The sequence below is a fragment of the Coregonus lavaretus genome (assembly GCF_964263955.1).
Source record: "Coregonus lavaretus genome assembly, contig: HAP1_SCAFFOLD_277, whole genome shotgun sequence".
NCBI classification, from domain to species: domain Eukaryota; kingdom Metazoa; phylum Chordata; class Actinopteri; order Salmoniformes; family Salmonidae; genus Coregonus; species Coregonus lavaretus.
The window spans coordinates 1-12,568 of record NW_028165081.1 but is presented as its reverse complement, the minus strand read 5'-3'; the positions used below and the strand labels follow the sequence as shown (position 1 = coordinate 12,568).

The 12,568-nt window shown below is 44.9% G+C and overlaps 1 protein-coding gene across 1 annotated transcript in view; it reads left to right on the top strand.

Annotated features, from left to right (window-relative positions):
• The window catches only part of LOC311116294 (ephrin type-A receptor 6-like), a gene marked incomplete at both ends in the record, with an annotated part of 185,605 nt that extends 173,090 nt beyond the window's left edge, over nt 1–12,515 (top strand). The window contains 2 exons of the mRNA XM_084191397.1: nt 3,477–3,602; nt 12,414–12,515. Of these exons, the coding sequence (XP_084047523.1) occupies nt 3,477–3,602; nt 12,414–12,515 (228 nt within the window). The remainder of the gene's footprint in view (nt 1–3,476; nt 3,603–12,413) is intronic.
• Nucleotides 12,516–12,568: the final 53 nt, after the last annotated feature.

Genomic DNA, 12,568 nt, shown 5'->3' with positions numbered 1-12,568 from the left:
CGGCTCCGGGCTTGACCACCACCCTTCCATAATCCCCCCGTAGTGCCCCTGGTCCGGTCTGACCCCGCTGACTGGATCAGGACTGGACATCGACGGAGCGGATTGCTTAAGCTCCGTTGTGGAGCAGCTGACCAGTACCTGATCAGGCACCGGACTGACGACGCGCACCCCTGGCTTGGCGCGTGAGGCAGGAACGGACCGGACCTGGCTGACGATGCGCACCTCTGGCTTGGTGCGTGGAGCAGCAACGGACCGGACCGGGCTGACGATACGCACCCCTGGCTTGGTGCGTGGAGCCGGAACGGGCCTCACCGGACTGACGACGCACACCACTGGCCTGGTGTGGAGAGCAGGAGCGGGCCGGACAGGGCTGACGAAACGCCCCACAGACTTGGTGCGGGGAGCAGGAATGGGCCGGACTGGGCTGGCGACGCGCACCACAGACTTGGTGCGGAGAGCAGGAACAGGCCGGACAGGGCTGACGAAACGCACCACAGACCTGGTGCGGGGAGCAGGAATGGGCCGGACTGGGCTGGCGACGCGCACCACAGACTTGGTGCGGAGAGCAGGAACGGGCCGGACAGGGCTGACGAAACGCACCACAGACTTTGTGCGGGGAGCAGGAACAGGCCGGACAGGGCTGACGAAGCGCACCATAGGCTCGGTGTGGGGAGCAGGAACAGGCCGGGCCGGGCTGACGACACGCACCACAGGCTCGATGCGAGGAACAGGAACAGGCCGGACCGTACTGGGGACACACACCACTGGCCCTACGCAGGGATCAGGAACGGGCCGGACCGGACTGGTAACACACCCCAGTACCTCTCGCCGTGCCTCCACATTCTCCCTCTCCTCTGTGACCAGTGGCCCCCTTAACCTGGCGGCCTCCTCTGCACACCCGCTGGACCGCTCCTTCGCAGCCTCCTGCTGCCCCGTCGTCCACGTCGTGAGCCCCCCCCTAATAATTTTCTGGGGTTCTCTCCTCCCCGTGGGCCAGGCCTCTATACTTCTCGCCCAACTCTCACTCCTCTGCTTCCAACTCCCGCTATTCAGCTCCTCAATGGGCTTGACCCAGTCGAGGCTCTTCCTCCATTGTTCCCACGTCCACTCTCTCTGCTCTTCCCTCGGCTTGACCCAGTCGAGGCTGCCACGGAGATCTGCTAGGGATCTCCCTGGCGATGGCTCCTCGACTCGCTGCTTGGTCCAGTTTTGGTGGGTTCTTCTGTCACGATCGTCTGGGTAAGGAGTAGACCAAGGCGCAGCGTTGCAGGCAAACATACTCATTTATTTAGTGAAACGCGATCAAAAGACGGTAACGTGACAGTAAACGGTCAAACACAACCAACACGAAACAAGAACCCACAAAACACAAAGGAAAACCGACAGTTTAAATATGGCTCCCAATCAGAGACAACCAGCAAACAGCTGACACTCGTTGCCTCTGATTGGGAGTCACTCAGGCCAACCTAGACATAGAACAACTAGACACTAAAACACAGCACAAAAACACACGGAATCTACACACCCTGACTCAACATATAAAGTCCCCAGAGCCAGAGTGTGACAGTAGTAGAAAGCGATAGGTTAGAAGAAGCCTACATAACCAACCCATAAAGTAAAATGTAACATCCATATATGGCCAACTATGTAAACTTTGATTTATCCTGCAATAGATGTCATTCAATTGGTAACATACATTTTCGTCTTCTTCTAATACTTCTTAAGGGGAAAGTAATCTAAAAGTAACTGAATGTAATCACATTACGTTACTGAGTTTGGGTAATCCAAAAGATACGTTACTGATTACAATTTTGGACAGGTAACTAGTAACTGTAACGGATTACACTTAGAAAGTAACCTGCCCAACCCTGCATGTAAGTAAGCATTTCATTGGATGATATATACCATGCGTATCCCGTACATACGACTAATAAAACTTGAAACACAAACACACTGTCTCACTCACACACAGACACAGACACACACACAACAAACACAGTAAACAGGTCATGTTGATGCTAAATGCCATGTAGAGATTGAGATCTGGGTTGTAATAGCTGAGATTAGATAAGGAACATCAAGGTGAAGAGGGAGGCTCGGGGGAGAAAAACACGGCTCAGAGAGTGATTTCTCAAATGTCAAGATGTAAACACAACAGACGAAGAGCAGAGGAGTGTGAAGGGGGGGGGGGAGGAGGAGGGTGTGTGTCATTGTTTAATGGTATCTGAGAGATAGAACCTTCTGAGTCTCAGCAGAGCTAAATAACACATCTAGTAAGGTGAGGAATTCTGGTGTTGCTAGAGAGGATGTTTGTAATCTCTCACAGGATAGGATCTTATTCTAGGAGAGATGTCACCTAACACCTTCTACCCTTCTTCCAGACCTGGATAGGGAAAGGGGGATACCTAGTCAGTGCAACTGAATGCATTCAACTGAAATGTGTCTTCCGCATTTAACCCAACCCCTCTGAATCAGAGAGGTGCGGGGGGCTGCCTTAATCGACACCCACGTCATCGGCACCCGGGGAACAGTGGGTTAACTGTCTTGCTCAGGGGCAGAACGACAGATTTCTACCTTGTCAGCTCGGGGATTCAATCCAGCAACCTTTCGGTTACTGGCCCAACGCTCCTACCCGCCAGGCTACCTGCCGCCACGATAGGTAACCTTACATGTATCTGGGGAAAGTGTCTGACTTGTTTTGTTGTTGTTATTGTAATGTTAGTACTGTAACTTCATCAGATAGCTCTTCTATGTCAAACGCGTCAAATGACACTATTATCTATATTATCTAATAACACCTAACTGCATCTATATACTGTATAACTGCATTTTATAGGCTACATTTAATTTATGGGGATGATAGATGATCTAATCTACATAGAGCGGGATGGAAAATGGGATGGCAGTGTTGTGTGGTAGTAATATGAATGGCATGTATACACACAGCTACACACAGATAGTGAGACTAGTAATGTTTACCCTCAGCCCAGAGAAAGGCAATATGGAGGAATAGTTTTTCATCAGGGAGAGGAGATAACCGCTTTTTGTGGAACAGGATTGAAAAAGGCTCATTCTCCATATCCAACAGTACCACATCTCAGCTCCACAATATCTCATCCTTACCACGTTACACACAGACACACACACACACACACACACACACATAATGCTATCCAGATACATCCCACCTCCACGATATCTCATCCCCTGCCTGCATAGCCTCACGCTTTCTTTGATTTCAAGAGCTGAACTATTCTGCAACATTTGTTGATGTGGTTCTGCTAGTAAATGCTGCAGAATTGTGCTTCTCTTGGAATCGCTACTCTTCGCCGCCAAGAGAAGTCCACGAGAGATCCATCGCCCACCGAGCTGAGAACACAAAGACACACACACACTCACACTTACACACACACACACAAATATACACACACTCACACATCTGTTCTGGTGCTCTGCTCCTCTCTTCTCCTGACCAGTTCTGGTCCAGTGGGTGGAAAACCCAGTCGGTCAGTCCAAGCTGCTGTCTGTCTGTCTGTCTGTGTCTCAGGGCCCAGAGCCCAGGGCCCAGAGCCCAGAGCCCAGAGCCCAGCGTCAGAGGTTCTGTAAGTGTATCTGGGGTTGTGTGGTGGATGACTTCCAGAGCTCGTTAACCTTGGGAAGCAGGCTTAGATTCAGCCCATCCCCCTGTGCCCCCAGGTTAGGGTATGATCTGTACTTAGAATGCCCCCCTCTCTCTCCCTAGCGCTGTCCAGCGCACACAAACCATGTACGCAGAAACACTCTCTGGCTCTCTACCTCTATCATCTCTCTTTTTCTCTTTTTCTCTCTTTCTCTCTCTCTCTCTCTCTCTCTCTCTCTCTCTCTCTCTCTCTCTCTCTCTCTCTCTCTCTCTCTCTCTCTCTCTCTCTCTCTCTCTCTCTCTCTCTCTCTCTCTCTGTCAGGGTTGATAAAGTGTTTTGTGTTACTTTCTGGTCTAATATAAACAGTGTTACCACAACAACAACAGAGCCTAGGAAATAGTTGGAAGATACATTATTAATACATGTTAACTTGCAGTCAGTACTTTATGCTGATATATCTATTGTATTTGTCCTATTTACACAGGGCAAACCCTGTTTGAAACATTGTTTGAAAACTCACCACAGTAATTTTCAAATTTACAAGTAACTCACAAAGGTATCAAATGATTATGCGGTTAATCAAATACCTCTTGTATGGATTTAGCAGTTGTTTCAATTCCAAAGAGCACACTCTAATGAAGCCGGCTACAAGGTTTTAGTTCTTGCATTGTTGTTGTTTTTTACCATTTTATATTGGCGAGTCCATTTTAACAGGAGGCCTTGGTGTGTGCATGCGTGTGTTCATGTGTGTGTTCATGTGTGTATGCATGTGTGTATGCATGTGTGTCTCATCACTCAGCTGTGTGTAGTCAGACAGCAGCGTCATTAGGTTGACAGTTTAAAACAGTTCTGCTAGGGGAATAAGTGAGTTGCAGTGTGTGACTCAAGGCAATGTATAAAGCCACACTGTACCAGAGGTTAATGGCACAGCCAACCTTGGCCGCTTCAGAGTATATCGCTCATCATTTTGATACTGCAGCTATGTGTGTGTTGGTTGAAGGGGTTCTGCAGTGTGTGTGTGTGTGTCATTGTCCTGTCCTAATTGATCACATTTGATCTAAGTGGGTGTTATTTCAGGGCTTCTTGCTCTCCTCTATGTTCATTTATCAGAGGGAGTAATGGAGAGACTCCATCGACAACTCAAGACTCTCAGTGCTTCAAGGTGAAGCCCTCAGATGGCTCAGTGTTACCTTGTTAAATCGATGGACCCCAGAAGTGGAATTCTCCTCTGAGGATGGAGTGTGTGTCAGGGTTTCCATTAGGAAAATGTGGCACCGGACATTTGACTGGAGAGCATTTTAATTTACTGGACATTTGAGAAATTTACCGGACCCATATGCATTGGGTGGGTAACCTGATTAGGGCGTCTACCCACGGTGCTCAGAATGACAGAAATCACATTTAGAATATGGTAATTAATCTTAACAAAACATGCAAGTCCAGGATGCAACGATGTGCGGTCCTTCTTACCGAATTCTGATGTGCACTTTGAACATGTTAGAATAACTGTCCACATTTACTTTTCCTCAGCCAATAAGATGAGTAACGAACAGCAAAATCAATAGGCTATGTCAATCTACTATCACCGGTAGTAGAAAAGTTTACCTATTCTATTGGTCAGCTTGTCGAGAAAGAAATAGCCTATTCCAAACAGACTCTGGTACAGTTGGATGTAGTCTATCACAGTGCCATCCGTTTTGTCTCCAAAGCCCCATACACTACCCACCACTGTGACCTGTACGCTCTTGTTGGCTGGTCCTCACTACATGTTCGTCGTCAAACCCACTGGCTCCAGGCCATCTATAAATCACTGCTAGGCAAATCCCCGCCTTATCTTAGCTCATTGGTCACCATAGCAGCACCCACCCGTAGTCTGCGCTCCAGCAGGTATATCTCACTGGTCATTCCCAAAGCCAACACCTCCTTTGGCCGCCATTCCTTCCAGTTCTCTGCTGCCAATGACTGGAACGAATTGCAAAAATCTCTGAAGCTGGAGACTCTTATCTCCCTCAATAACTTTAAGCATCAGTTGTCAGAGCACCTTACCGATCACTGCACCTGTACACAGCCCATCTGAAATTAGCCCACCCAACTACCTCATCCCTATATTGTTATTTATTTTGCTCTTTTGCACCCCAGTATCTCTATTTGCACATAATCTCTTGCACATCTAGCATTCCAGTGTTAATACTATTGTAATTATTCTGCACTATAGCCTATTTATTGCCTTACCTCCATAACTTGCTACATTTGCACACACTGTATATATATTTTCTGTTGTATTTCTGACTTTATGTTTTTTTTACCCCATATGTAACTCTGTGTTGTTTTTATTGCACTACTTTGCTTTATCTTGGCCAGGTCGCAGTTGTAAATGAGAACCTGTTCTCAACTGGCTTACCTGGTTAAATAAAGGTGAAATAAAAAAATTAATAGATCCCAAATTCATACAACCAGCAGGCCTAGGCTATATTTTAAAAAAAACTTTAAAAAGCAATGAGTCTGATGCAACAGATCAGAACGTTTAGCTTAAAATGTTGATGAATTATTATTTCTTAACATTATAGGTGCATCAATGTTCACAAGGCAGTAGGCTACACGCGAATGTTCGTTCCACAATGCAATTAGCCGGAAAACACCCTTGTCAAAAGGGCACCGCACATACGAACAGTTTCATGTGACAGAGATGAAAATATCCGTTAGAAATGTTGAAAGAGAGGAGATCTAATAGGCTACTTTGAAGCAAGGTAAGACATGCCTCATAATATGTATTAAAACGCTTAGCTTTCAAACAATTAAGTATGTTTTCAAAATGCATACTGCCTCCAGCTCATTGCAAAGTGGTGTGTGGGCTGCTGATGTAGCCTGCCTTCCGTTGCCGTTTGAGATACAGCTCTCGGGCTGTCTGACAGATTTTCTGCTCAAAGGCTCTGCATCTGTATGCTGTAGGCATGTGATAAATAAGATACATAACGAATATACTGTACACATACACACCAATTTAATTCCACACAATTATGCAAATTAACCTATAGACCGATAAGCATGACCAGTCAAATGTATTGGTATATCTATTGGTATTTCCATCCAAGAAGAGGCTAAAAAGCATTATTTTGCAATGGGATTTTTTCTTCTTCTCCGGGACAATTGGCCAGCTGCAATTTTATCAATCAGCTTTTCAATTTTTTTATAGGCCAAAAGACGGCTATTACCGGCTAACGGAAACCCTGGTGTGTGTGTGTGTGTGTGGCTATGTGCATTCATGCGTGTGTGTGTGTGTGTGTGTATGTTTGTGTGTGCGTGTGTGTGTGTGCGTGTGTGTGTGTGTGTGTGTGCGTGTGTGTGGTACCATCGGTTAAAGGCTGAGAGGAATTTGAAAGGCCATTTGTCCCTGAGGCATACAGGCTTTAGGAGCAGACTGCAGGGAGAGAGAGGGGGAGCGGGAGATGGGGAGCAAGGGAGTTTAGGAGAAGAAAGGAAGAGGAGAATAGAGGGAGTCTTTTTCTCTTTACTGCTTTCAATATAGTTCATTTTCCTCATCGTTCTGGATATAAATCAGTAGAGATGAATATCATAAAGGTCAACAGATTGTATTTGCAGTCTAAGCCATTGTCCTTTGACTGTGTCTAACAGTCCATTTGATGCCATCTCTCTTTCTCTTTTGTCCATTTGATGTTGATAAAGCACAATATTAAACCATTCTAGTATTAGTGGGAGGAGCTGTTATTGTCTGTTATCCTGCCATACAGTGGGGAAAAAAAGTATTTAGTCAGCCACCAATTGTGCAAGTTCTCCCACTTAAAAAGATGAGAGAGGCCTGTAATTTTCATCATAGGTACACGTCAACTATGACAGACAAAATGAGAAAAGAAAGTCCAGAAAATCACATTGTAGGATTTTTAATGAATTTATTTGCAAATTATGGTGGAAAATAAGTATTTGGTCAATAACAAAAGTTTCTCAATACTTTGTTATATACAGTGGGGAAAAAAAGTATTTAGTCAGCCACCAATTGTGCAAGTTCTGCCACTTAAAAAGATGAGAGAGGCCTGTAATTTTCATCATAGGTACACGTCAACTATGACAGACAAATTGAGAAAAAAAAATCCTGAAAGTCACATTGTAGGATTTTTAATGAATTTATTTGCAAATTATGGTGGAAAATAAGTATTTGGTCACCTACAAACAAGCAAGAATTCTGGCTCTCACAGACCTGTAACTTCTTCTTTAAGAGGCTCCTCTGTCCTCCACTCGTTACCTGTATTAATGGCACCTGTTTGAACTTGTTATCAGTATAAAAGACACCTGTCCACAACCTCAAACAGTCACACTCCAAACTCCACTATGGCCAAGACCAAAGAGCTGTCAAAGGACACCAGAAACAAAATTGTAGACTGAAGACTGAATCTGCAATAGGTAAGCAGCTTGGTTTGAAGAAATCAACTGTGGGAGCAATTATTAGGAAATGGAAGACATACAAGACCACTGATAATCTCCCTCAATCTGGGGCTCCACGCAAGATCTCACCCTGTGGGGTCAAAATGATCACAAGAACGGTGAGCAAAAATCCCAGAACCACACGGGGGGACCTAGTGAATGACCTGCAGAGAGCTGGGACCAAAGTAACAAAGCCTACCATCAGTAACACACTACGCCGCCAGGGACTCAAATCCTGCAGTGCCAGACGTGTCCCCCTGCTTAAGCCAGTACATGTCCAGGCCCGTCTGAAGTTTGCTAGAGTGCATTTGGATGATCCAGAAGAGGATTGGGAGAATGTCATATGGTCAGATGAAACCAAAATAGAACTTTTTGGTAAAAACTCAACTCGTCGTGTTTGGAGGACAAATAATGCTGAGTTGCATCCAAAGAACACCATACCTACTGTGAAGCATGGGGGTGGAAACATCATGCTTTGGGGCTGTTTTTCTGCAAAGGGACCAGGACGACTGATCCGTGTAAAGGAAAGAATTAATGGGGCCATGTATCGTGAGATTTTGAGTGAAAACCTCCTTCCATCAGCAAGGGCATTGAAGATGAAACGTGGCTGGGTCTTTCTGCATGACAATGATCCCAAACACACCGCCCGGGCAACGAAGGAGTGGCTTCGTAAGAAGCATTTCAAGGTCCTGGAGTGGCCTAGCCAGTCTCCAGATCTCAACCCCATAGAAAATCTTTGGAGGGACTTGAAAGTCTGTGTTGCCCAGCGACAGCCCCAAAACATCACTGCTCTAGAGGAGATCTGCATAGAGGAATGGGCCAAAATACCAGCAACAGTGTGTGAAAACCTTGTGAAGACTTACAGAAAATGTTTGACCTGTGTCATTGCCAACAAAGGGTATATAACAAAGTATTGAGAAACTTTTGTTATTGACCAAATACTTATTTTCCACCATAATTTGCAAATAAATTCTTTAAAAATCCTACAATGTGATTTTCTGCATTTTTCTTCCTCATTTTGTCTGTCATAGTTGACGTGTACCTATGATGAAAATTACAGGCCTCTCTCATCTTTTTAAGTGGGAGAACTTGCACAATTGGTGGCTGACTAAATACTTGTTTTCCCCACTGTACCCTTTGTTGGCAATGACACAGGTCAAAGTTTTCTGTAAGTCTTCACAAGGTTTTCACACACTGTTGCTGGTATTTTGGCCCATTCCTCCATGCAGATCTCCTCTAGAGCAGTGATGTTTTGGGGCTGTCGCTGGGCAACACAGACTTTCAACTCCCTCCAAAGATTTTCTATGGGGTTGAGATCTGGAGACTGGCTAGGCCACTCCAGGACCTTGAAATGCTTCTTACGAAGCCACTCCTTCGTTGCCCGGGCGGTGTGTTTGGGATCATTGTCATGCTGAAAAACCCAGCCACGTTTCATCTTCAATGCCCTTGCTGATGGAAGGAGGTTTTCACTCAAAATCTCACGATACATGGCCCCATTCATTCTTTCCTTTACACGGATCAGTCGTCCTGGTCCCTTTGCAGAAAAGCAGCCCCAAAGCATGATGTGTCCACCCCCATGCTTCACAGTAGGTATGGTGTTCTTTGGATGCAACTCAGCATTCTTTGTCCTCCAAACACGACGAGTTGAGTTTTTACCAAAAAGTTCTATTTTGGTTTCATCTGACCATATGACATTCTCCCAATCCTCTTCTGGATCATCCAAATGCACTCTAGCAAACTTCAGACGGGCCTGGACATGTACTGGCTTAAGCAGGGGGACACGTCTGGCACTGCAGGATTTGAGTCCCTGGCGGCGTAGTGTGTTACTGATGGTAGGCTTTGTTACTTTGGTCCGAGCTCTCTGCAGGTCATTCACTAGGTCCCCCCGTGTGGTTCTGGGATTTTTGCTCACCGTTCTTGTGATCATTTTGACCCCACGGGGTGAGATCTTGCGTGGAGCCCCAGATCGAGGGAGATTATCAGTGGTCTTGTATGTCTTCCATTTCCTAATAATTGCTCCCACAGTTGATTTCTTCAAACCAAGCTTCTTACCTATTGCAGATTCAGTCTTCCCAGCCTGGTGCAGGTCTACAATTTTGTTTCTGGTGTCCTTTGACAGCTCTTTGGTCTTTGCCATAGTGGAGTTTGGAGTGTGACTGTTTGAGGTTGTGGACAGGTGTCTTTTATACTGATAACAAGTTCAAACAGGTGCCATTAATACAGGTAACGAGTGGAGGACAGAGGAGCCTCTTAAAGAAGAAGTTACGGGTCTGTGAGAGCCAGAAATCTTGCTTGTTTGTAGGTGACCAAATACTTATTTTCCACCATAATTTGCAAATAAATTCATAAAAAATCCTACAATGTGATTTTCTGGAATTGTTTTTCTCAATTTGTCTGTCATAGTTGACGTATACCTATGATGAAAATTACAGGCCTCTCTCATCTTTTTAAGTGGGAGAACTTGCACAATTGGTGGCTGACTAAATACTTTTTTCCCCCACTGTATATAACCATATCTCTGTGTCTGTTATCCTGCCATATATAACCATATCTCTGTGTCTGTTATCCTGCCATATATAACCATATCTCTGTGTCTGTTATCCTGCCATATATAACCATGTCTCTGTGTCTGTTATCCTGCCATATATAACCATATCTCTGTGTCTGTTATCCTGCCATATATAGCCATATACAGTTGAAGTCGGAAGTTTACATACACCTAGGTTGGAGTCATTAAAACTTGTTTTTCAACCACTCCACAAATGTCTTGTTAACAAACTATAGTTTTGGCAAGTCAGTTAGGACATCTACTTTGTGCATGACACAAGTAATTTTTCCAACAATTGTTTACAGACAGATTATTTCACTTATAATTCACTGTATCACAATTCCAGTGGGTCAGAAGTTTACATACACTAAGTTGACAGTGCCTTTAAACAGCTTGGAATATTCCAGAAAATGATGTCATAGATTTAGAAGCTTCTGATAGGCTAATTGACATCATTTGAGTCAGTTGGAGGTGTACCTGTGAATGTATTTCAAGACCTACCTTCAAACTCAGTGCCTCTTTGCTTGACATCATGGGAAAATCAAAAGAAATCAGCCAAGACCTCAGAAAAAAATTGTAGACCTCCACAAGTCTGGTTCATCCTTGGGAGCAATTTCCAAATGCCTGAAGGTACCACATTCATCTGTACAAACAATAGTTTGCAAGTATAAACACCATGGGACCACACAGCCGTCATACCGCTCAGGAAGGAGACGCGTTCTGTCTCCTAGAGATGAACGTTCTTTCGTGCGAAAAGTGCAAATCAATCCCAGAACAACAGCAAAGGACCTTGTGAAGATGCTGGAGGAAACAGGTACAAAAGTATCTATATCCACAGTAAAACAAGTCATATATCGACATAACCTGAAAGGCCGCTCAGCAAGGAAGAAGCCACTGCTCCAAAACCGCCATAAAAAAGCCAGACTACGGTTTGCAACTGCACATGGGGACAAAGATCGTACTTTTTGGAGAAATGTCCTCTGGTCTGATGAAACAAAAATATAACTGTTTGGCCATAATGACCATCGTCATGTTTGGAGGAAAAAGGGGGTTGCTTGCAAGCCGAAGAACACCATCCCAACCGTGAAGCACAGGGGTGGCAGCATCATGCTGTGGGGGTGCTTTGCTGCAGGAGGGTCTGGTGCATTTCACAAAATAGATGGCATCATGAGGAAGGAAAATGATGTGGATATATTGAAGCAACATCTCAAGACATCATTCAGGAAGTTAAAGCTTGGTCGCAAATGTGTCTTCCAAATGGACAATGACCCCAAGCAAACTTCCAAAGTTGTGGGAAAATGGCTTAAGGACAACAAAGTCAAGGTATTGGAGTGGCCATCACAAAGCCCTGACCTCAATCCTATAGAATATGTGTGGGCAGAACTGAAAAAGCGTGTGCGAGCAAGGAGGCCTACAAACCTGACTCAGTTACACAAGCTCTGTCAGGAGGAATGGGCCAAAATTCACCCAACTTATTGTGGGAAGCTTGTGGAAGGCTACCCGAAAAGTTTGACCCAAGTTAAACAATTTAAAGGCAATGCTACCAAATACTAATTGAGTGTATGTAAACTTCTGACCCCACTGGGAATGTGATGAAATAAATAAAAGCTGAAATAAATCATTCTCTCTACTATTATTCTGACATTTCACATTCTTAAAATAAAGTGGTGATCCTAACTGACCTAAAACAGGGAATTTCTACTATAATTAAATGTCAGGAATTGTGAAAAACTGAGTTTAAATGTATTTGGCTAAGGTGTATGTAAACTTCCGACTTCAACTGTATCCCTCTGTCTCTCTCTCCGCAGCGTGTCGACCAGGCTTCTACAAGGCGTTTGCGGGGAACATCAAGTGTTCCAAGTGTCCCCCTCACAGTTTCAGCTACGGTGAGGGGGCTGCTTTCTGCCACTGTGAGAAGGCTTTCTACAGAGCTGAGAGAGACCCACCCACTATGGCCTGCACA